The sequence below is a fragment of the Lontra canadensis genome, unplaced genomic scaffold (genome assembly GCF_010015895.1).
Source record: "Lontra canadensis isolate GAN:19392208 unplaced genomic scaffold, GSC_riverotter_1.0 scaffold20, whole genome shotgun sequence".
NCBI classification, from domain to species: Eukaryota; Metazoa; Chordata; class Mammalia; order Carnivora; family Mustelidae; genus Lontra; species Lontra canadensis.
Window position 1 is genome coordinate 22586970 of NW_022631014.1, and position 24332 is coordinate 22611301.

At 36.7% G+C, this 24332-nt stretch overlaps 1 protein-coding gene across 2 annotated transcripts in view; it reads right to left on the reverse strand.

The window, feature by feature from the left end:
• Positions 1 to 415: 415 nt before the first annotated feature.
• PDCD6IP (programmed cell death 6 interacting protein) overlaps positions 416 to 24332 on the reverse strand; it is an 80573-nt gene continuing 56656 nt past the window's right edge. For both annotated transcript variants that reach the window (XM_032861294.1, XM_032861293.1), the window contains exons 13-18: positions 18450 to 18698; positions 17969 to 18103; positions 16452 to 16546; positions 6184 to 6307; positions 4919 to 5109; positions 416 to 4010 (exon numbers count right to left, since the gene is read on the reverse strand). In XM_032861294.1, coding sequence (XP_032717185.1) covers positions 3836 to 4010; positions 4919 to 5109; positions 6184 to 6307; positions 16452 to 16546; positions 17969 to 18103; positions 18450 to 18698 — 969 coding nt within the window. In that variant the 3' untranslated portion in view covers positions 416 to 3835. The remainder of the gene's footprint in view (positions 4011 to 4918; positions 5110 to 6183; positions 6308 to 16451; positions 16547 to 17968; positions 18104 to 18449; positions 18699 to 24332) is intronic.

Here is a 24332-nt window from a genome sequence, read left to right on the forward strand (position 1 = left end):
GAACACATTTTACCATCTCCCCTTTCCTAACCAACTGAGTAAAATGCCATACATTTCCAAAAATTAACCCCCAAGAAATGACACCTGAAAAGATTCCTCACAGACCTGCACCCCTGAAACAAATAATACGTTATATGTTAATTTAAAAAAAAACAAAAACAAAACACAAAATTACAATGGGTTTCGCTTGTTTAAAAAAAAAAAAAAAACTGGGGCAAATCACAACTAATGAAAAACATAGTCCATCCATGGATCAAGTATGGGGCTGACCGCTGTAAGAAAACATTTAAACACGGTCTCACGCATTTAGTCAGAGTGGGTATTTTTTTATTTCCCAAACCACCATTTGTCAAACTGCAGAAACTATAAAGCTGAAGGATAAACAATTCAAATAAGAATTCATACTCCAAGGAAGTAAGAATCTTTCAACTTTTATTTCTAGGATACATTCATCTGGAACCTTTTTGTTGCTTTACAATTTTCCCCCTAAGAGAAATGAATACAATAAAAATATAATCCAACTACCAGCAGTGTTTGTAACCAGAAAAGAATCTAAAATCTCTGGTGTGATAATATAGGATTTTTTTAAAAAATATAAACTTCATACCAGAAATAAAGCCTGAATATTCTCTTTTTCTTTAAAAATATAATTTTTCCTTCTTAGCTCTTCCATGTAAATCTTATAATCAACCATTTAGTTCTACAGTCTATTTTTATACTAGTAATTTTAACACTATAGCAGTTTTTCCCTACTTTGTATCCTGTTCTGTACTGTGAATCAACTAATAATTGCAGAAGTGTTTACAAAGAGAGAGAGATGCCACTAGGTTGTAGCAAGATTCTTCGAGATATACCAATCATTAAAAGAAAAAAAAAATCCCCATTAGCAAACTGAAACCTACTGAACAAACTGCATTTTATCATGTTTATGAAATTAGAAAATGTGTATAAAGCACTTTTGCAAACTTTGTAAAGCTCTAATGGAAACGTTTTTAAAATCTGTTTTAACTAGAAAGGCTGCTGACTGGGACAGAGTGTCAGGGACAGAAGGTTCTGTGAAATCTTGTTCTTTTTTTCTGTTAACTACTTACATTTGGGGAAGGAGAGATTATAAACTGCGAAGAAACCGGGGTTATGGGTACAGGAATGTCTCATAAAGACTGATTGGTGTGCAGTGACATATAACTGTTCTTCTTAACTGAGAATAAAAATCAAAGGACATGGGAATAGACCAATACTTTACATCAGACTGAGAAGTCAAGCTATTTGTCTCCAACTAGGAACAAGAAAATAGGAGAAGTGAGGCTTTTCCCCCACTTCTGACTAGCTCCTCCAAGCAGAGCTTCATTACTTGCAGTCCTTTTTTAAAAACAGTATTCCAAACCCAAACTTAAATGGTCTGGGAATGGTTTCTTTAGTTTAGGAAAATTATCAAAAAGTCTAATTATAAACATAGGTAACAAAAACCTAAACCAGAGTTGACACCTTCCTACCTCGAGATAAATAACATTGTCCATAACACCGTTTTAGGGTATTCTGTGGAATATAAGAAGTTAAACAAAGGACAAGAAAGTTTGGTAAAAAACATAATCCCAGTGGGGGCTTCCTTGTTTGTTAGAATGCAAAACAGACTAACAGAAAATTCTTACCATGAGCTACCCTAATGAAACTAGAAATGCTATGAGGACAGCCCCAGCAAGGACGGGCTGCAGAAATCTGGTCATCTGTACCCAGACACAGGCGACCAAAAAACACATCCACAGTTACCTAAAGGATAAGTGAACTGACCAGAGAGTGGGTCTGCATTACTGTGTAAAAAAGTCATTGAGCGAGTCAGGCATGATGGAAGAGGCTGCCACTTGGGGCTTTGGAGCCTCCTTTCTAACAGTTTCTGAACAATTTTCCCGTGGCTCTCTAGGAGCAGGCCTAGCTTAGCACACAGAATGGGCTAAGTGGCCTTATAACCTCTTTTGCCCCTCTGATGCTCTTACTCTTCTTAGTGCCTTCTTTCCCCAAGAGAATATTCAGGCCAATTTGTTTTTTTTTTTTTTTTCTGCATTAGTAAGAATAAAACTAGCAATTTGGAATACCCCTAACTCTGAGTATCTCCTGTTAGTATAGGATACCATGAATAATAAGAATAATAAGAATGTAGAACTTTAATGCCTTTTACATAAGTGTCAAAAAAGCCTATGTCATAGTTTGATGATTCCACATTAATAAAATTTAGCTATGATATGTAAAAAACTACTTTTGCCAAGGTTTTAACTATTGGACTTTAAACCAATTTCAATATTCCATGGAAAGGTCATTTGTAACATGCCTTCATGTTTTCTACGTACAACAACAAAGTAAGATTTTTTAAATGTACATATATTTTTTAACCAATGCACTCCCTTTTACAATCACACCTCCAGTCCAACATTTAAAATATAAACCCAAAATGTCAATGAAAAGAACAGTGGACCAAATGACAGTATCATTTAAATGTAACAATAATGCAAGAAAAGGTGAGCATCAAAACTTAGAAAATAAACATAAACAGATTCATTGGAAATCTGCTCATATGCCTGATGTGTTCAGAAATGAACCTCACACAAAACAAATCCCACTATTAGACAACTCATACCTTTCTCTTTTACTCACTCCATGATGCATGTCTCACTATTTTTACTGAGGTTTATAGAGTGATTAATTATCCTAACAGCAGAGCTTAATATTAAATATATAGCCTATTCCAGAATTGGCATATGTTCCCAACAATTGTTTTGTACGCTCCCTGAATTATAAAATAGTCTAATATTTTAGGAGCATAAAATGAAAGGGCTTAGATTGACTCAGATACATTGTGCATTAAATGTTACTAAGTTAAGACAGTAAGGTGGAAAAAAGGAATAGAAGGGTATAGCAAATTTTCTTTAAACAATTCCATTACATTAGACAGTACTGTCAATGATATGTATTTATTTTAAATAGGTTATGAAAAAAAGGGAAAAAATTATCAGAATTTGTATCAATTTCTTGGAGAGGCTAATAAAAGTTTAAATATACATATTTATTTGTATATTTATTTGAATAATCTTTGGTAGCAATTGTGTTTCTTCCACATTATAGGACTTTTCAAAATAAATGTCAAAATTAATTTACTAATCAGCAATGAAAGATAAATTATGGTACTATTCTTCTGGTTTTCCTATAAACCTGACATATTAACTTGCACTAATCATGCACTTAAACACAGTTATCTGTTTAACTTATGTACATATAAAATGAGAGACTAATATCAGAAAGAAATTAGACAGTAATGAGAATCAATGACAAAACATAACAATGACAACTGTTCTTAAGTAATTTATTTTTAAATTATAAGATTTACAATGCTTTGATTATGCAAAATAGTATAATGGATATTAAACCAAACTGATAAACCAAAAGAGAAAGAAAACTTAGTTTTCTTGAATATCAGTACTTAAACCATCATTGTAAGTATCTGATGTCCCAACCACGTCTTATGTAGACATAAGTATAATAATTTCAAACGTTTCACTTGTGGGTTTAATTTCTCATTTTCAACTTTTAGCTGAAATGTAATTTATTTCAAATCCTATTATACCTATTATAGTGTTTATACTGCAATAGCAGCATCTCTCAGTGTGCAATCAAATGTGGAACTGGGGCACAGTTTTTAGCTTTCAGCCACAGACAGAAATTATACACTGTGTTCAGTATAACAGAGTACATTATATTAACCAGAACATAGAGTTTAGTACACTTATTGCAGGGTTGGTACTTCTTTCCCTTTGAACTGAACCAGCTGAGCTTCTGAGCTGACATATTACTGCTGTGGATAGTAAGACTGCTGTGGGGGCTGAGGGAAGGGGTATGAAGGCTGCTGGGGTCCTGGGTATGGAGCCTGTCCAGGGCTCTGGTGATACACTGGCGGATATGGCATATTATACTGGCCGTATGCATAAGGATTGTAGCCCATGGGCATGGGCATTTGGCAATACCTGATGAAAAGAAAACAAACAAACAAAAAAAGGGATTGGTAAATCAAATACTGGAATATGAAATGTAATAATTATTCTAAAACCAAGTTTTTTTCAAGAAAGTCATTTTTCTCTTTCTCAGTCTAGCAGAGAACACTAGGGAGGAAAAAAACCGCTATTTCAAGGTACTTATTAGAAAAAAAGTGTTCCTATCTGTTAATACTTGAGATAAAAGAATATCGAGTATTTAATACTGTAATGGAAATAAGACTAAATATTAAACTATTAACAAGGAATAAAAATGGGAGACCCTTAATTTTAATGTACCAACCTAAGTACCTTCCTGATTCACAAGATTCAATACTCGCTGTAATGCACATAAATTCACCGTTAACAAAGTTTTAATATTTGGAAGACAGAATGTACTTACAAAAGCAAAGTCTGGAGCACATCTTAAGAGGTAGTCAAATGTCTGGATTTTTAAGATTAAAAAATTATCACAAAGAAAGCTGTTCTTTAAGAAAGCACATGCCGTAATTAGAGTCGTGTTCAACAGTCTGTCAGAATGCCAATATTTCAAAGTACAGGTACATAAGCAAGGCCTTATTAGTCTTGCTAAGTTCGAAAAAGGTGCCTATCCGTTTATCACCAAAATAAAGACAACCAAGGAAGCACATTCCACATCCCATACAGAAGAGATTTAAGATGAACCCAGCATGTAAAAACTAAAAACATAAATAAGCCTAGGAAATAGCCATTCAATTGCTCAAATAAGTACCTGTAAAATTATTTTCCTTTCTGTGTAAGCTGACAATGCAGATTATTCATTCATGATACCTCCATTAGAGAAGGGGTAACCCTGTTTTTAAAAGTCTAACCAGAGCTAGAAACATTAGCCAATTCATTCAGATATTCAGTTGCAGCCTTACCCGGGATATCCTGGATAGGTAGGATATGGGGGTCCCTGGGCCTGTGGAGGAGGAGCTGCTGAACCAGGAGTGTGTGACGGAGCTGGCGGGGCGGTGCCTGTCCCCACTGGAGCTGGAGCAGTAGCAGGAGGAGCTCGATTTGCCGGAAGCACAGGAGGTGGAGGCCGAGCTGGGGGTTGGGGCTTAGCAGGCTATAAGAAAAAGTCAACATTGACTACAAAATGTTTTATGTTGCTGTCAAATTACTGTCAGTTAAAATAAGTGAGGGCATATGGGAAACTCTAGAATCCAACCAAATATATTTCTAATTTCCATTTTTAAATGTTGACTTGTTGCTCTAGAAATGTAACAAGTTGAGGAATGATTCTCCAATTTCTGGAAACTGCCCAGCTACTACTCTGTTCCTAATGCCTAATCATTTCTGTAGCTCATTACTGCTCCCATCAATGGTTAGACATTTGAGATGGGAGGAAGGAGCAAGTCAGGTATGGTTTATTACTATAATCTCCTCCTAGCCACATTTTTCATGCAAACATTTTCAAACACTCGAAAACTTAAAAGAATAGTATAATAAATATAATATTTACCAATTAAATTCAGTAACTATTAACATTTTGTCATGTTTGCTTTATCTATAGCTATATCCATATATTTATCTACCTAAATGTTTGCAGAACCATGTGAAAGTAAGTTGCAAATTTCATGACAACAGCCCTAAAGACTGCAGCATACAAGTCCTAATATTACTTCCTAATGTCATTGAGCATCCACTCCACATTCAAGTTTTCCTATTTATCACCAAAAAAAGCTCTTAAAGGAATTTTTATAAACCAAGATCCAATCGAGGTTCATGTACTACATGATTATTATGAATCTTTCCTCTTTTAAACCAGAATGTCCCACACCTATTTTTTTTTCTTTCCATGACATTCACTTTTAGAAAAGACAAAGTGTCTCAGAATGCCCCAGTTCTGGATTTGTCCAATTATTTCCAAATGGCACAATTTAACTTCTTATTTCGTAACACTGTATTTGCTATAAACTGAGAGGTGGTTCTAAAGGCCTGATGAGATTCAAGTTGAACCTTTTTGGCAAGAATTCATGAGTGATGCTGAATCCCTTATATTGCAAAACATCAAAAGGTTGGTCAATCTGATGAAAACTGGTAACCACCAGATCTTTACAATGTAAAGCCTGTTTCATCCTTCACGGCAAGCAAGCACTAATGTAAAACTTCCATTTACAAACTGTGGTTGCTTACTGACCGGCATGGTTCTTGCTGCTGGCGTTGGAGGAGCTGGCGCATGTCCCCCAGCTGGGGAAGACTGATATGCAGGTGTAGGAATTGACGGAGCACTAGGTTCCCTGGCAATGCTTTGCTGCAAGTCCCTTATTAAAGACAAAAGTGTTAGGAATTAACACAATTTTAAAAAACAACATCTATAAAATACCAGATCTTTTTTTTTCATAGTTTTTTTAAATTTAAACTCAATTAATTAACATATAGTGTATTACTACCATCAGGAGAAGAGTTCAGTGATTCATCAACCTTATATAACATTCCGTGCTCATTACATCATGTGCCCTCCTTAATGCCCATCACGCATTACCCCATCCTCCCAACCCCCTCTCCCGACCAGCAACCCTCAGTTTGTTTCCTATGATTAAGAGTCTCTTCTTTGGGGAAGGTATGTGCTATGGTGAGTGCTGTGAAATGTGTAAGCCTGATGATTCACAGACATGTACCCCTGGGGCAAATAACAGATTACATGTTAATTTAAAAAAAAAAAAAGAGTCCCTTGTGGTTTGTTTCCCTCTCTGATTTCCTCTTGTTTTATTTTTCCCTCCCTTCCCCTATACTCCTCTGTTTTGTTTCTTAAATTCCACATATGAGTGAAATCATATGATATATGACAATTGTCTTTCCGATTGACTTATTTCACTCTGCGTAATACCCTCTTAGTTCCATCCACGCCATTGCAAACACCAACATTTCAATTTTTGATGGCTGAGTAGTAGTCCATTGTAGACAGATACCACATCTTTATCCATTCATCTGTTGATGGACATCTGGGCTCTTTCCATAGTTTGGCTATGGTGGACATTGCTGCTATAAACACTGGGGTGCAGGTGCCCCTTCAGATCACTACATTTCTACCTCTGGGGTAAGGGTCATAAGGTGCTCTATTTTCAACTTTTTGAGGAACCTCCTTATTGTTTTCCAGAGTGGCTGTACGAGTCTGCATTCCCACATGCATCCTCACCAACATCTGTTATTTCCTGATTGTTAATTTTAGACATGACTGGTGTGAGATGAATACCAGATCTTTTTAAATTTTTTCTTCTCTTCATATAGGAAACAGAAAATAGACTCAAAACAATGATGGTATTTTAAAATATACTACATTTCCGTTCTTGACTAGAACGAACTCAAATCTTTTTTCCTACTATTTAAAAAAATAAAATTAGTTCTTTTTCTATTTCTGAAGACTAGGAAAAGATCAGAGATCACAGTTACAGCTAGAGTAAGGAACATGTCAAACTCGGCAGGCAGTCCTAAAAGACTGCCCACTCACTATTAAGAAGTCACCCCTAGATGGAAACTCCTAATATACTGGCCTATCTAAAAGTTATCAGAACACCACAACTGCACACAGCCAGGTGTTTCATACCAGTGTTTTAGGAAACAAAACAACAAGTGAGAAATCTAACCTATTCAAACCATTATGCAAATTTCTTGGTGAAAATTTTCTGAAGCTATTCAAAGAAATGCAGCACTGAGATATTTTATGTTAAAAGATAACCCTAACATCTATAACTAAGGTAAATGCATGACAGACTGTTAAAAGGACTATTAAAATAGAGTATTAAATTTTAGGAAAATAATTTAAAGTCCCCTCCAACAGTAAACTGAAATCCAACCCAAAATCTCACTAACCAAAACCCTAAGGTAAAATGCACTCTAGGAAACACATGGTATTGACCAACTTCTATCTGAACTGAGTCATATACACAAAAAAGTAAATATGGCAAGCCCCAACATGTTCGCAACAGCACCTGATGTCCTACAACTCCCAAAGTCCCACCCGGACCACACTTTTACTACCAAAAAAGGGTCCCAGTTAGAAGATAAATTCGTCACTCTCTATATAAAGAAAGTTAATACACACTCATCAAGAAACCAAAAATACAGAGCAGCTGGGTGGCCCAGTCGGTTAAGCATCTGCCTTCGGGGCTCAGGTCATGATCCCAAGGTCCTGGGATCCAGCCCAACATCAGGCTCTCCGCTCAGTGGCAAATCTGTTTTTCCCCCAACCCTCTCTCTCCCTCTGTGATCTCTCTCTCTCGCTCGCTCAAATAAATAAAATCTTTAAAAAAAAAAAAGAAGGGAGGCAAAAATAATTCTTAACATTTGTAAGTTTGTAATAACTGCTTACAACATAAATTAGAAGTTTTTAATCAATATTAAAATTCAGAAAGTTCCGATTTTTTGAAATATTTGTGTGTATATTTCATATATACAAATATGTTTAATCATATTCGATATGTAATACTTCACTTATTATAATGGTTTATATAATTATAATTTATCAGATACTTGAGTATATTACAAATGCAATATCTAACATATGTAATTATATTATAAAGCCTTAACATAATATTTTTCTTTATCTTTGATAAACTTCAGAGATAGCTGCAATAAATAACACACTTACAGGACAATGGAGAATTTCCTAGCCACTTAGTAATAATTATTTAACTCAGAGCTATTAAATCATGAGACTAATAACATAAAAAAGCAAAAACATATGATATAAAACCCCACCAGTATTTCACTGCCAACAACCATCATTACTGACATTATAATGTTTCAAATCACTAGTGAAAAGAAGGTAAAGTTCAGAGAAAAATATTTATTCTTTTTGCACACTGAATATAAAGAAGACATATTAGTCATGAGGAAAATGAAAATTAAAACCACAATGAAATAACACTACACATCTACCAAAACAGCCAACTCTCATACACAGCTGGAAGAAATATAAATTAGTACAACTACTTTGGAAAACCGAAAGCTTCAACTAAAGCTCCTTATGCATACACCCTCTCACCTAGCAATTTCACTATTAGATATATATCCAACAGTACTGCATGTATTTGCTCACCAAAAGCAGGACCTAGAACTAGCCCATATGACTATTAAACACCTGAAATGGGGCTAGTTTGAACAGAGATGTGCTGTAAGTGGAAATTACACACCAAATCTTTTAAGACTTACTCTGAAAAAAGTAGTAGGTCATACATATTTTTTATGATTATGTTTAAATTATAATATTTTAGATATACCAGCCTAAACAAAATGTATTTTGGGGGGTTTTTTGTGAGGGTTTTTTTTTTTTAAGATTTTATTTATTTATTTGACAGAGAGAGCGCACAGGAGCAGGGGGAGTAGCAGAGGGAAAGGGAGACGGAGAGGGAGAAGCAGGTTCTCTGCCGAGCAGGGAGCCCAATGCAGGGCTTGATCCTGGAACCCCTGGATCATGACCTGAGCTGAAGGCAATCGCTTAACCAACTGAACTACCCAGGCACCCCAACAAAATACACTTTTGAAAATTTAAATTTTAAAATGTGGCTACTGGAAATTTTAAATTGCATACATGGCTACATAGTACTTTCACCATACAGACAAAGCTTTATTTCACTAGCCCTGGACATTTGGTTTGCTTCTATTCTTTTACTGCTACCAGCAAAACTGGGGAATCAGATTTTAAAACATTCATCCTCACACTCATCATAATACAATGGCTAAAACTACATACTACTCAAACACCCAACAGAATATGTGTGTAACTTATAGCACATTTACACAATGAAATGCACCCAAATGTGAAAATTAAAGATCTACAACTACACACGACTATACGGATGAGTCTCACAAACACAATGCTGCCTGTAAACCAGGTACCAAAGAGTGCATGTGACTCCAGATACACAGTGCAAAACAGGAGAAACTAGTCCACACTCTCACAGTAAGGATAATGGCTGCTCTGGGAAAGTGGTTAACAACTGAGTAGATGCGTGCATGAGGCTTCTGTGGTGCTGACAATGTCCTGTGAACTGACTTAAGTGTTCAGTGCATGACTACACTGTTTGTGAAGATTCAGTAAGATGTACACTTATGTATACTTTCTCAAAAGATTTTACTTAGGGGCGCCTGGGTGGTCCAGTGGGTTAAAGCCTCTGCCTTCGGCGGAGGTCATGATCCCAGGGTCCTGGGATCGAGCCCCACATCAGGCTCTCTGCTCAGCAGGGAGCCTGCTTCTCCCTCTCTCTCTCTGCCTGCCTCTCTGCCTACTTGTGATCTCTCTGTCAAATAAATAAATAAAATCTTAAAAAAAAAAAAGACTTTATTTATCTATTTGGGAGATAAAATAAAACAAATTTTATTTATCTACTTGAGCAGCAGAGGAAGAGAGAGATGCAGATGCCCTGCTGAGCAGGGAGCTGACCTGGGCCTCGATCCCAAGACCCTGGGATCACAACCTGAGCTGAAGGCAGGTGCTCAACCCACTGAGCCACCTAGGCGCCCCTTATGTATACTTCTGTTGTGCTTTTATTTTATAATCAGTAAATATGTTTGAAGGAATTTAGGACCCTGGTATTAAGAGTGATTTTAACAAAATAAACCCTCAGATTTTTAAAAGCTAATGTTATGTCTATTTGGCCTACCTTTTTTTTTTTTTTTAAGATTTTATTTATTTGACAGAGAGAGACACAGCAAAAGAGGGAACACAAGCAGGGGGAGTAGGAGAGGGAGAAGTAGAACTCCCGCCTAGGACAGAGCCCGATTCGGGGCTCGATCCCAGGATTCTGGGATCATGACCTGAGCCAAAGGCAGATGCTTAACCACTGAGCCACCCAGGCGCCCAGGCCTACTTTTCCATCCTTCATTTACCTTTCAATCATCAAGCTAAAATTACCTGACAAGTTGATGAATGTTTCAGAACTGATTTTGTTCATAGTATAAATATAGAAATACACATGCAAATAGTAACAAGCCTAATTTTCAAGCTAGATATTTGAAATATGAAATATCTGAAAACAAGTATATCCCCAAATGTCTTGCTAAGCCATGAACCTGTATTATACTACACAATTCTGAAGAGAGTTATGTTAGCCTATTTTACCCTAAATATTTAAGTGGAAAAACAGTACACACAACTAGAAAGTAAATTATCACAGGCAACAAAAGGATTTCAACTAGGAGTTGGCAAAATTTTTTGCATAAAGAGCCAGACAGTAAATATTTTAGGCTTTGCAGGATATAGGGTCTCTGTCACAAACACTCAAGACTGCTATAGTCAGGGCAAAGCCAGCCATAGATAGTATGTACAAAAAGAACAAAGCTGTGTTCCAGTAAAACTTGACTTTATAAAATTAAGCAGCAAGCTTGACTTAACCTGGGCACTGTAGTCTGCCAACCTCCAATTTAAACTTAGAAACCCTTTTTTGGGGGGCCCCTGGGGGGCACCAGGTGGTAGGGTGGCTGCCTTCGGCTCGGGTCATGATTCCCGGGTCCTGGGATCAAGCCCCACAGTGCGCTCTCCGCTTGGCAGGAAATCTGCTTCTCCCTCTCCCTCTGTCTGCAGTTCCTCCCATTTGTGCTCTCTCTATCAAATAAGTAAATAAAATTTTTAAAAAGAAAGAAAAAAGAAACCTCTTTTGGCTCTCACTTGGTCCTGAGATACAGAATTTAAGGGTCCTGTACAGTCATCTCAATGGCAGCTGCTTGCTTAGGTGAAGGAAAGGAAAGAGGGGCAAAAGGTCCTGCTCCAAGCCCCTCACCCCACTTGCATCTGAGCCAGATTAATCTTTATCTGTTTTACAAACCAGGCTTCTCTGTAACACTAAGTTTGAGCAAAGGGTTCTGCAGCTTTAAAAAAAAAAAAAAGGTGGGCAGTAGGGAATGACTCTGAAAATTCAGCTGTACAGTCTGAAAAATAAAAATCAGACTACTTGGATGTGGCTATAAAAACATACAAAGACCCATTAATTATTTAATTTCACATAACTTTCTGAAAACATAATGTGTTCACTTGCTTCAAAAACCAAAGAGTGAAAGATCCCTATCTGCAAGGTCCCGCTCCACCGCTCACACCCCCAGATACACACTATTCTTACGAACCTGTCCAGCATTACTTGACACATAAACCAATTCAAATGTATTTTATTTTCTCCTTTTTTACACAAAAAGCATACTTCATACTGTTCTGTATCTTTCTTCTTTACCATGACTATCTTCAAAATCTCTCCATACCAGTAAAAAACATACTAAAGAAAAAAAAAAGAAAAAACTGTACAGATGTAGCTTTATTTATTTCACCAGCCCTAGATATTTGTTTCTTTTACTGCTACAAGCAATTCAAAAACGAATTGGTTAATGTCATTTCTAGCATATGCTAACACATACCAGAATAAATCGTCAAAACCAGACTAGCTGGATTAAAAGATGTATGGATTTGTAATCCAGACCTTTAAAGCAAAACTGCCCCACACAAGGATGCACCAACATGCATTCACAGCCACAGATGAGACCTGTTCTCCCACATGTGCCAACAAAGCATGTTTTCAAACTTCCAGATTTTTGCCAACCTGAGAAATGTTACTTCAGAATAGTTTTAATTTGTATTTACATTTATTGAATGAGGGCAGGTTTCTAGTTTATTTATCTACTTTTTAGGTAAGCTCTAGGCCAAGTGGGGCTTGAACTCACAACCCCAAAATCAAAAGTTGCGTGCTCTACTGACTGAGCGAGCCAGGTGCCCCACACAGGTATTTTTTCATAAATGCTTAGGAACCACTTATATTTCGTCATCTGCCAAATTTCTGTTTACAGCCTTTGCCAACTTTTCCATTGGGTTTTTCTTGTCCTCAGTAATATCTGAGTTCTTCATAAACCAGTTCTTCATAAACCAGTAAATTTGCCTTTCACCTCTGTGAGCAGGTTTCAAATATTTTCCCCTATTTTATTACATAAAGACTCAGCTTATGTTATGATGAATTTTTCCTTTTTAAAAAATGGCTTCTAGATTTTAAGTCAGAGTAAGAAAGACTCGTCCCATTTCAGCTTTATAAAGGAATTCTCTCATAAACATTCTATTTTATCCTACACATTTCAAGTTTGATCCACTTGGAATTAATTCTGGTATAATAATAACTTATTTTCTAAACGGCAAGACAATTGTCTCTAACATCTTCTGATTGGCTTAGGATCTTTTTTACACTAAACAATGTATCAGAGTCTATTTGTATTTTCTATTTGGTCTTCGGTCTGTCTAATCACGTACCAGTACCACTGTGCTTTAATTAGACACAATGTTATATATTTTAATATCTCGTTGAATGAGTTTCCCTTACTGTTCTTTTTATACTATTTTCCTGGCAAATAATTTGACAGTTTTTCTAGCTAAGTTTTAGGATCAACTTATCTAGTTTTAAGTGAAAATCTGTTTATTTTAAATCAATAAATTATGTTGAATGTGTAAGAACTGACATCTTTATGAAGTTGAGGAACCTACCCAAAAACATGACACATCTTTCAAATGCAAGTCCTCCCCTGTGCCCTTAAACAGTGTTTCAAAGTTTTCTACATATAGGTCTCATAGACAACAAATTAATTCCTATGTATTTTATGGTTTTTGTTGCTATTACAAGTGGGGGTCTTTTCTTCCATTGTATCTCCTATATTTATTTATACAAAAGCTACTGTTTTCTATAAATTATATTTACAATCCATTGTCTTCAGTAATAATTCTATTATTTGCAGAGTTTTGGGGTTCTCATGGATTTTTAAGCTGTATTATCATAAAGTTGTATAGTGTAGATTTTAACTTCTCTTTTTCAATTTTTCTATTTCAAATTTTACTTTTTTGTCTAATTATGCTGGCTCGTACTGCCAGTATGGTATTAAATAATAGAGTTGACAATGGGCATTTTGTCCTTGCCTTTAGAAGGAATGTTTACATTGTTTCTCCATGAACCATGATGCCGAGTTTTGTGCAGATATAAAAAGATTGGTACACACACACACACAGTGTTAAGGAAGTATCTACCTACTCCTATTCTACTGCATACCAGAAGACTTTTTTTTAATTTAAATTAGCCAACATATTAGTTTTTGATATAATGTTCAATAATTCATTAGTTGCACACAACACCCAGTGCTCATCACATCACATCACATCACATGCCATCCTAAATCCCCATCACCCAGCTACCCCATCCCCCCACCCACCTTCCTATCTGCAATCATCAGTTTGCTTCCCAGAATCAAGATTCTCTCATGGTTTGTTTCCCTCTCTAATTTCTTCCCATTCAGTTTTCCCTCCCTTCCACTATGACCGACTCTCTGCACTATTTCTTACATTCCACATATGAGTGAAACCATATGATAATTGTCTTTATCTGATTGGCTTGTTTCACTTAGCATAATGCCCTCCAGTTCCATCCATGTCAATGTAAATGTTAGGTATTTATCTTTTCTGATGGCTGTGTAATATTCCATTGTATATATGAACCACATGAGACTTTCTCTATTGTTTTTTCCTCACCTATGAAAACAATCTTCTTTCCCTTACATGTAAAAAAAATACTGAACTAATCATCGCATTACTGGAATAACCACCCTATCCCCACTTGTTCATGGTTCTTTTTCTAACATACTGGTATCAATGGTTAAGTATTTTATTCAGGACTTTTGCAACCATATTCATAAGTGAAACTCATCTGAAGTCTGGTTTGTCTTAATCTTTGTCAGATTTTCTTATCAATAGTTTGGAGGGGTTTTTTTTAGTCTCTAAAGCCATGTTAAAAGTTCATTAATTATTTGCTTTTCAAAATGTTTAGTAGAAGGGGTGCCTGGGTGGCTCAGTCGGTTAAGCATTTGCCTTTAACTCAGGTCATGATCCCAGCCTCCTGGGATCGAGTCCCACATCCGGATTCCTACTCTGTGGTGAGCCTGCCCTATGTCTCTGTCTCTCATGGATAATTAAAAGGAAAAAAAAAATTTTTTTTAAAGGGTTTAGCAGAAAAACTCTAAAAACAACATTGCCAAGAAAGAGGTGGAGGGGGGTAGCTCTTTGACAGTATCTCCAACAACTTCTATGAAAAATAGTTTAAATGTGAACAGAGGGGTGAATAAGGGTGGGGCTGGTTGAAGGGTTCAAGAAAGACTCATGAATATAGTAGTCTCTGAGTTCTTTACATTCATTACTATCCTGAAGGACAGTCTGTCTGGATATAAAATCCTTGGCTCATATTTGCTTTCCTTGAGTTCCAGTAGCAATCACTCTACTCTCTCCTAGCACACAGCGCTATGAGCCTCAACTTTTTCACCTTTTTATAAATGGACTTGACTTTTTTGCCCAATTGCCTAAAGGACTCCGCCATTATCTTGTAAGGCTAAAAATTTATACTTGGTGTTGACAGTTCTTGTTCATTTTTCCTGACCGTAAGATAAACCTTTTTGGTAAGCTTTCACTTATTTTAGGAAAATGTTCTTCAGTAATACTGTTAAATATTTCTTCTATTCAGGGTTTTGGTTTTTCTTCTTTCAGCAGAATTCAATTTTGCATATTTGGATCTTCTTTGACCATCTTCTCCTTAATCCTTTTTAATTCTTTTTTTACTTTGGTTTCATTTTCTTTGATTTCCTCTTTTCTACTCTGTGCTCCTGTAGTCTTCTTCATGGTCTATTCTCCTTTTCACTCCTTCCCATTTCATCTGGTTTCAGTGACAGTTTTGTTCTTCTCTCTTCTACTTGTTTCCTGAATCCTGACACCTCACATTTTATCATGTCCCGTCTTTTCACCATCTTCCTTGAGTTCTGGCATTCCTGTGTGTGGCATTCCTCAGGGTGACTGCCTCCTAACCCTCTTCTCTTTTTTTCTTAACTCATAATGAAATGTTCATTCAGAATATTTATCTGTCCTGTAACAATATGATTCTGGGGAATATTCTCCATCTATTAGATTTTATTAAATTTTGTTCATTTTTCACCATTTTTAATAAGCACTATATCATTGTACCAATGCTGTGTCAACTCTACAGGTCACTCACCATGGAATGAGTCCTATGCTATGGCCCACCTTTCTCAGCTGCCTCCCTCTGAAGGGCCATAGCTGATGTTTTCTAAGCTATTCACCCTGTCTTCCCCATATTCTGTACCTCTAGTTTTATATGAGGAACCTGTCTGCCATTTCAAGGTACACTATTTATGTTTATTATTAGCATTTCTGATATCTGCCACCCTGAACTATTGTTTAGCATTTCTACGACATCACTTTGCTTCCAGCACCCGGCGTTTCTGCTCCTTTTCATCTTTAATCTCAGATCACGCAGCTTGCTTGTTATTTTGTAAATGTCCAGGAGGAAAGGGAGGGAATTGCTATTTCATACTGCCAAGTTCACCCCAAAGTCTCCACATACAACTTTTCAAAAGAAAAATACAATTCAATACACAAAATAAACTTACTTTAAGAGTTCATCTCTTTCTGTCTTCCGCGCAAACACTATATCACTACATTTGTTCTGGAATCTGACCAAGATTTCAGTCAGCTCATTGTAAAACTGTAAGCAAAGAAGAAATACAAGTAATAAACCAGATATGATTTTTTTTAATCTATAGAGGAACACAATCGAAAGTTCATTAATCATGATTAAAGTTAAAGAACTAAAATCCTCTTCATAAGATAGTCATACCCCTGAGGTTCAATAACTTAATATTGAATATGATCTAACTAAAGAAAATAAAAATTAAAAAATCACTTTTAGAGAACATCTGTCATCAAAACTAAATGGAACAAGTTGTAAGTTTCACGATGGTGACTATATTCCCAATTCCTAGAGAAAAGTCAATTACTTAATAAATCTATGATAAAAATATGAGACCTAATTAAATGGAAGGATTAGAGTTGCATATTCACTTCAGAAATATAGGTATCACTTCAGAAACCCTTAGAAATATTTCCAAAGGCTCTCTGAAGAGTTTTCTCAGCTTATCTATTTCAACAAAGCATTTTAAACCAAATAAACCGGTGTCTTATTCTTCTATTTTCAAGGCTGTGTAGTATTTCTACCCCTCTTCACAGGGTTTTACATTATATCCACTGTATTTGTATCAAGGTAACTTTACTCAGTGATCATTATGGAGTTAAAAAACCACAAGGTATCATGTACCTAAAAAAATTAAAAATCACTTGCTCTCTCAAAAGCAAAGTCAATGGTAAAAATAAATATAATCACTTCCCTAAGCTATTTAAAGGCAAAGCAAAAAAATACTTAACATACTTAGTAAGCACCCTAAGACTGAGGCAGATCACAAGTCTATCATCATCCATCAGCACCATCAGCACAGAATATAAAAGCCATACCCCCTTCTCCCTTCCTCACCACAGATCAACTTCACTTCAACTACTCCTGTTCCCTCATAATTCACTCAAAATAATCAACTTTTGGCAGACCTGGGTGGTTCAGTCAGTTAAGCCTCCTACTCCTGATTTCGGCTCAGGTCATGATCTCAAGGTTGTGAGAACGACCCCCATGTTGGGCTCCATGGTTAGCACCAAGTCTGTTTGTCCCTCTCCCAACCCCCCTTCTTCTTCTCCCCACTGCTCACTTTGAAGAAGTTCTCTTTTCCCTCTCTCTCAAATATATAAAATCTTTCCAAAAAAACTTTTTTTAATTAGTCAATTTTCTTTCTTTTCCTTCTCCCCAGAACGTATCATTAGCTTTTGACATCTCTGTGCTAATTCTTTTGCCTGAAATTCCTACACCCTCTTTTTGCCTGATGGAATATACAATTCATTCTTCAACATTCCCATGAAATAACGCCACCTTTAAGCTTTCTCTTGCTCACAATAAGCCTCTCAGAGACGAAAGTCATTAGAGCTAGGATTTCAAGAATAATGTGGCACAACTGGAAACACAATTAACTTCTCAAACCATATTTTCACATCTGTGCTGGTGAACTATTATTTTTGTACATCATACCTTCGTGCCCTCCTTCAAATTGGCTACAAGTTCAACAAAGTTGTCATATGCAGTAGCTAAATTCTTCAAAACTTCTTCTCTTAAGTTAGCTTCATTATTAGATTGCTTCATTTTTGAAAACTCCTGGTGTGAGACCTTGTTAAAGGAAAGATTTATTGACCAAATTAATATAGCTCATAACATTTTTATTGTTACTTTGCCAACTACATATGAAAATCGTGTATGACTGCATGCCAGAATTACTAGAAATTTACCTAATACGTTATTTCTTCTGTGATAACACAGTACTTTAAGTCTTTCCTTAAAGTAAAAATACCACAAATTCAGTGGGTATCAAACATAACCAACAATGACTACAGACTTCTATTAAAATGCATCACTTAAAAAAAAAAAAAAAAAAACAATCCTAAACAGATATAGATTTAGTCCAGGTTTATCCTATTTTCTTTACATAAATCTTACTAAAGCATATAAACTTTACCTGAATATTTTTAAGAAGTTCTTCCTGTTTCTTTAGAGATTCTTGGACTTTAGCCGTAAGACCTCCATAGATTCGATCCAGTTCAGTGACAGAAAGAGCTTCTTCATTTATGACACCATCTTGAGCCAAAGCAGTCAAAAATTTGCTTGTCATGTCGAAGTTCACTGATTTTAGGTCATTCTCCAGCCCTTCTCTTTCCTTCTTTACTTCATCAAGATTTGTCAATAAGGACTTTAAGACATTTACAACCTAAACAATTAAAACAAAACAAAATAAAACCCCTTTGTTTAATTGCCCAAAAAACCCAGAAGCCAATTTCCAGAAGGGAATTATATACGAAGGTTCACTCAGAGTTGGATAATTTCTCAAAGAGCCAAGCATCAACTGTACATCAAGTTTACTTAGAGACAGACATTATAGCTTTAGTGGACTCAGCTTGTAACAGGAGGCAGCAATAATTCTAACAGCAGCAAGCACAACGATTTACTGAACATTTACTATGTGCCAGGAACTGTCCTAAACACTTCACAAATATAATTTAACGTAATCCTTCCAAAATCCCATTGGGTACTTATTACTTCTATTCCACAGCTGCAGAAACTGAGTCTCAGAAAGATTAAGTAAGTTGCCTAAGGTTGCACAACTACTAAGGAGTAGAGTTAAAATTTGAGACCTAAGTCTGCCTAACTCCAAAATCAATCTCTTAACCATTCTATACTATAAACCATGTCCCTGTCATGGCTGCAAGAGGAAGGTGTGTTTCTGCCAAGTAAGGAGATACCCTATTTGCTGACAAAGAGAGACTGAGAGACATATAGACAGACATGTAGATACAAAGACGCAGATATATATATATATGGACAGAGCATCTTAGATAAAGAGGGCCAGAGATGCAGATAAAAAGCTATAAACCAGGCGCCTGGGTGGCTCAGTGGGTTAAGCCTCTGCCTTCGGCTCAGGTCGTGATCTCAGGGTCCTGGGATCGAGTCCCCCATTGGGCTCTCTGCTCATCGGAGGGCCTGCTTCCCCCTCTCTCTCTGCCTGCTTCTCTGACTACTTGTGATTTCTCTCTCTGTGTGTCAAATAAATAAATAAAATCTTTAAAAAAAAAAAAGCTATAAACCATGTGTTTATTTTATATTCTGAGAGAGAGAGAGAGAGAGAGAGAGAGGAGAGGGCTCTTGTACATCTGTTCATATCATTAAAAGTTTTCCATGGGAGAAGGGGGGCAGCAGGGAGGCATCTGCGTGGCTCAAGCAGTTAAGCATTGGCCTTCAGCTCAGACCATGATGCCAGTGACTGGAATCAAGCCCTCTCAGCAGGAGTCTGCTTCTCCCTCTCCCTCTGCCCTTCCCCCTGCTTATGCTCTCTCTAATAAGTAAATAAAATCTTAAAAAAAGGCGGGAGGGGACACCTGATGACTCAGTTGATAAGCATCTGCCTTCCTGAAATTTGTTTAGCTATAAGAAAAATGCCACCTTTTAACTTTCTCCCAGTTATGTCCAAAAAAACTAGAAAAAAAAAAATAGTCAAGTAAAAGAAAACTGGGGGAGAAACGGGAATATGCAGAACTTGTTTAAAAAAAAAAAACTAGTCTACTAAACAAAGCTGAAAGTCAGGGACACTGTAACACTATTATCTATAGAGAAAGAGACTGGGTACTTCTTCCATAGTACAGCAACTAAGAGCTTCTCATCACATATTGCAGTGACAATACCCCAAATTAGCTAATAAATAATATGAGAAGACAGACATAGTTCACATGAATAAAAACCTCCTCTTGACTGAGGAACAACACACAGGGCAGCAGAGTAACGTGGGAAGAGAACCCCAGCAGAATCTGTATAATCACAAGTTCCAATACCACTTCCACTATGCAGAAAAGCTAACTTCCTAACTTTTATGGTAGTCAGGGGTTTTTAAATCAGTGATAAAAAGGACCAAGTATGTATTTAGTAAGTCCTATTCTATTCCAAAATGCTATGATTCTAAGTCTCTGGGGGAAAAAATGGCATTTGAAGCAACCAATTTATAAATGAACTTTTAGACCACCATACAAAGAGTCCTTATATGACAAGCACCCTTTTTTTTTTTTTCAAACTATAATATATACTAGTTTAGCCATATTTTAGATTGTATAATACCGGCCTTATTTTAAGAGTGACTACAGTAGGGGCGCCTGGGTGGCTCAGTGGGTTAAAGCCTCTGCCTTCAGCTCAGGTCGTGATCCCAGGGTCCTGGGATCGAGCCTCGCATCGGGCTCTCTGCTTGGCAGGGAGCCTGCTTCCTCCTCTCTCTCTCTGCCTGCCTCTCTGCCTACTTGTGATCTCTGTCTGTCAAATAAATAAATAAAATCTTTAAAAAAAAAAAAAAAAAGAATGACTACAGTAGAAAATGAATTAAACTGCTTCTACAAATGAATGACCAGAATAGTAAGAAAAGTAAACCACTACCTACATTTTCTTTCTTTCGACATCAATACATTTTCTTATCCACTCATTAAGTTTGAAGCTTAATGTGTCATCAAGTTAAAGTGTATCAATAGTTAGAATCCCTCTGCACCCCCATGTTCACTACAGCATTATTTACAACAGCTAAGATATGGAAACCTAAATGTCCATCAATGGATAAATGAATAAAGATGATGTAGTGATATACACACACATAGAGTCTATATTCAGCTATTAAAAAAGAACGAAGTCTTGCCATTTGTACCATGAATGCACCTTGAGGGCATTATGCTAAATGAAGTTAAGTCAGACAGAGAAAGACAAATACCATATGAACTCATTTACATGTGGAATCTACAGAAAACCAAGCTCACAGATATAGAGAACAGACAGACTACTGCCTGAGGTGGGGCATGGGGGTGGGCAAAAGAAATTAAGGTAATCCAAAGGTACAAACTTCCATTAATTAAATACATTAAGTCATGAGGCTATAATGTACAGCATGGCAATTATACTTAGTAATACTATATTGTGGAGCACCTAAGTGGCTCAGTCGGTTAAGCATCTGCCTCTGGCTCAGATCATGATCCCAGGGTCCTGGGATCGAGCCCTGCATCTGGCTCTCTGCTCAGCAGAGAGCCTGCTTCCCCCTCACTCTCTGCCTGCCTCTCTGCCTACTTGTGATTTCTGCCTGTCAAATAAATAAAGTCTTTAAAAATAAATAAATACATACATACATTAAGTTATGAGGCTATAACATACAGCATGGCAATTATATTTAATAATACTATATTGTGGGATACCTGGGTAGCTCAGTCGGCTAAGCATCTGCCTCTGGCTCAGGTCATGATCCTAGGGTCCTGGGATCGAGCTCCATGTCAGGCTCCCTGACTAGCAGGGAGTCTGCTTTTGCCTTCCCTCTTTCTGCTCCCCCTACCCCGCCTTGTGTTCCACTTTCCCTCAAATAAATGAAATCCTCTAAAAGAAAATAGTAATAATAATAATAGGGGAGCCTAGGTGGCTCAGTAGTTAAGCATCTGCCTTCAGCTCAGGTCCTGATCCCAGGGTCCTAGGGTCGAGCCTCGCATCAGGCTCCCTGCTCAGTGGAAAGCTTGCATCTCCCCCTCCCACTACCTCCTGCTTGTGTTCCCTCTCTCACCGTCTATCAAATAAATAAATAATCTTAAAAATAATAATAATATGCTGCATTCTTAAAAGTTCTCACCATAAGAAAACAAATTCTGTAACTATGTATGATAACTGATACTAACTGGATTTATTGTGATCATTTTACTATATATAAAAATACTGAATCATTATGTTGTACACCTGAAACTAACATAAAGTTGTATGTCAATTATACTTCAAATAAAAAAATTTAAAATTTTTTTTTAAATTCTATTTTCCAAGTTGTTGTTTTTTTTTTTTAATATTTTATTTATTTATTTGACAGAGAGCTAGAGAGAGAGCACAAGTAAGCAGAGCGGCAGGGAGAAGGGGAGAGAGAGAAGAATCATGACCCGAGCTGAAGGCAGCTGCTTAACCAACTGAGCCACCCGGGCCCCAAAAAATTTAAAAATTTATTTCAATGTTTTAAAAACAGCTCCAATTAGCTCTCAACTGCAATTAATTGAATCCCTTTTTTAATAAGTTAGGCTGCCAGTAGTTATCACTGCATCAACACTTTTTGAATCCTTACATGTTGGGGTACTGCTCTAGGTTCTAAAATACAATTATTAACAAAAGCAGAATTGGTTCATGTGGGGGACAGGGGAAGGGAGGAGGGAATTAAACACACACAAAAAAACAGAGCAATATAGTAGACAATGACAAAGAAAGGCAAAGGGTGACATCTGGGGCTTTAATGAAAAAACTAGTGGTAGCCATGCAAAGGGAAGAAAGACCCCCAATAAAAGGAAAGCAAATGTTAAAGTCCTAAGGCAGGAACAAGCTTCCCATGTTCAAAGGGAAAAGACCAAAAAAAAAAAAAAAAAAAGGCCTAGTATGGCTTTAACACAGTAAAAAAAAAGATAAAAGGGAGAGAGATGAGGTCAAACAGAAAGGCAGGAATGAGATCACCTCAGCTGTCTATACTTCACCTTTAAGACCAAGAGCTACAAACTTTTCTTATAAAGAACCAAACAGAAGGGGAAAGGAAAAAATGACAGAAAATATTTTTCGCTTTGTATGCCATAGTCTCTGTTGCAACTATCTCTCCCTTTCTAGTGTGAAAGCAGCCACAGATGAAATGTGAAGGAGTATAACTATGCTCCAACAGAAGTTTATTCATGGATACTAAAATCTGAATTTCATGTAACATTCACGTGTCATAAAACATTATTCTTTTGACTTTTTTCAACCATTTAAAAATATAAAAGGCATTACTGGCTCACAGACCACACGAAAACAGGAGGCAGGCTGGATTTAGCCCGCAGACCTTCGTGTGCCAGCCCCATTTAGATGATAAAGCTCTCTGTAGCATCTAACAGCACCATACACATTTAGGCGCAGAACAAATACTCTCAATGAGATTTTCAGCTTTACTTTTCAGTCCCTGCCATTTTATTTTCAGAAAAGGCAGGCTTGAGACTATCTCAACAACAGAACAGTGGGAACCTGATCATACTTGCCCTACACTAAAGCAAACCTAGAGTTTTGCACCCCTCTCTGTTAGTGACCATGGTGCCATAATTCCTGGCATACAGTAGGCCTTCAACAAATTTTTGGTGAACAAACCTCAACACCTATCTAGACACTTCCTGTTATGAAAAACAGAGAGTAAAAGTAGCATTTGCAGTTCACCTACTAGATGACTTTGTGTGAACCAGGAAAAAAAAAAAGGCCTACAAAGCTTTGGACAGTGCTAGTTTATGCACTATCTCTGAGGAGATGGACATTTTTTTTCCCCCAAAGGGACCCCTCCATCACCCAAGACAGATGCAATACTACAAGTATAAATGGATATCACTTTTGTACCCAAAAAAAAGATGCCCCTTCCTCTGTGTAGACTCAGCCCTACACCAGGGCCAAGGCTTGGCTGGGCAAGTGTAGACTAGATTCCATACCCCTGCTGATCAGACATGCACAGTCACAAGCAATGGTCCTAAGTATTTAAAAAAGGATCTTTAAATACAAATTACCCATAGTTTGCAACATTTTTCAGAGTATCTCAAGATGTAAAAACAGATGCCCAAAGAGAATAAAGATAAATAGTAGAGTAGCAGGCCACTTCACAATTTAAAAAAAAAAAGAGCCCTACCATTAAGATTGGACTTCTTAATAAAACATGTATGTCCTTTGTATTCACTTTAATAATCAGAATTTAAATGACTATGTTTTATTATAAAAACTCTGGCTAAAATGTGTCATCAACAACTATGACAATTACCTGAAAGAGCTTTAATAAACATGGTATTAATTAGTCTTTTTGATA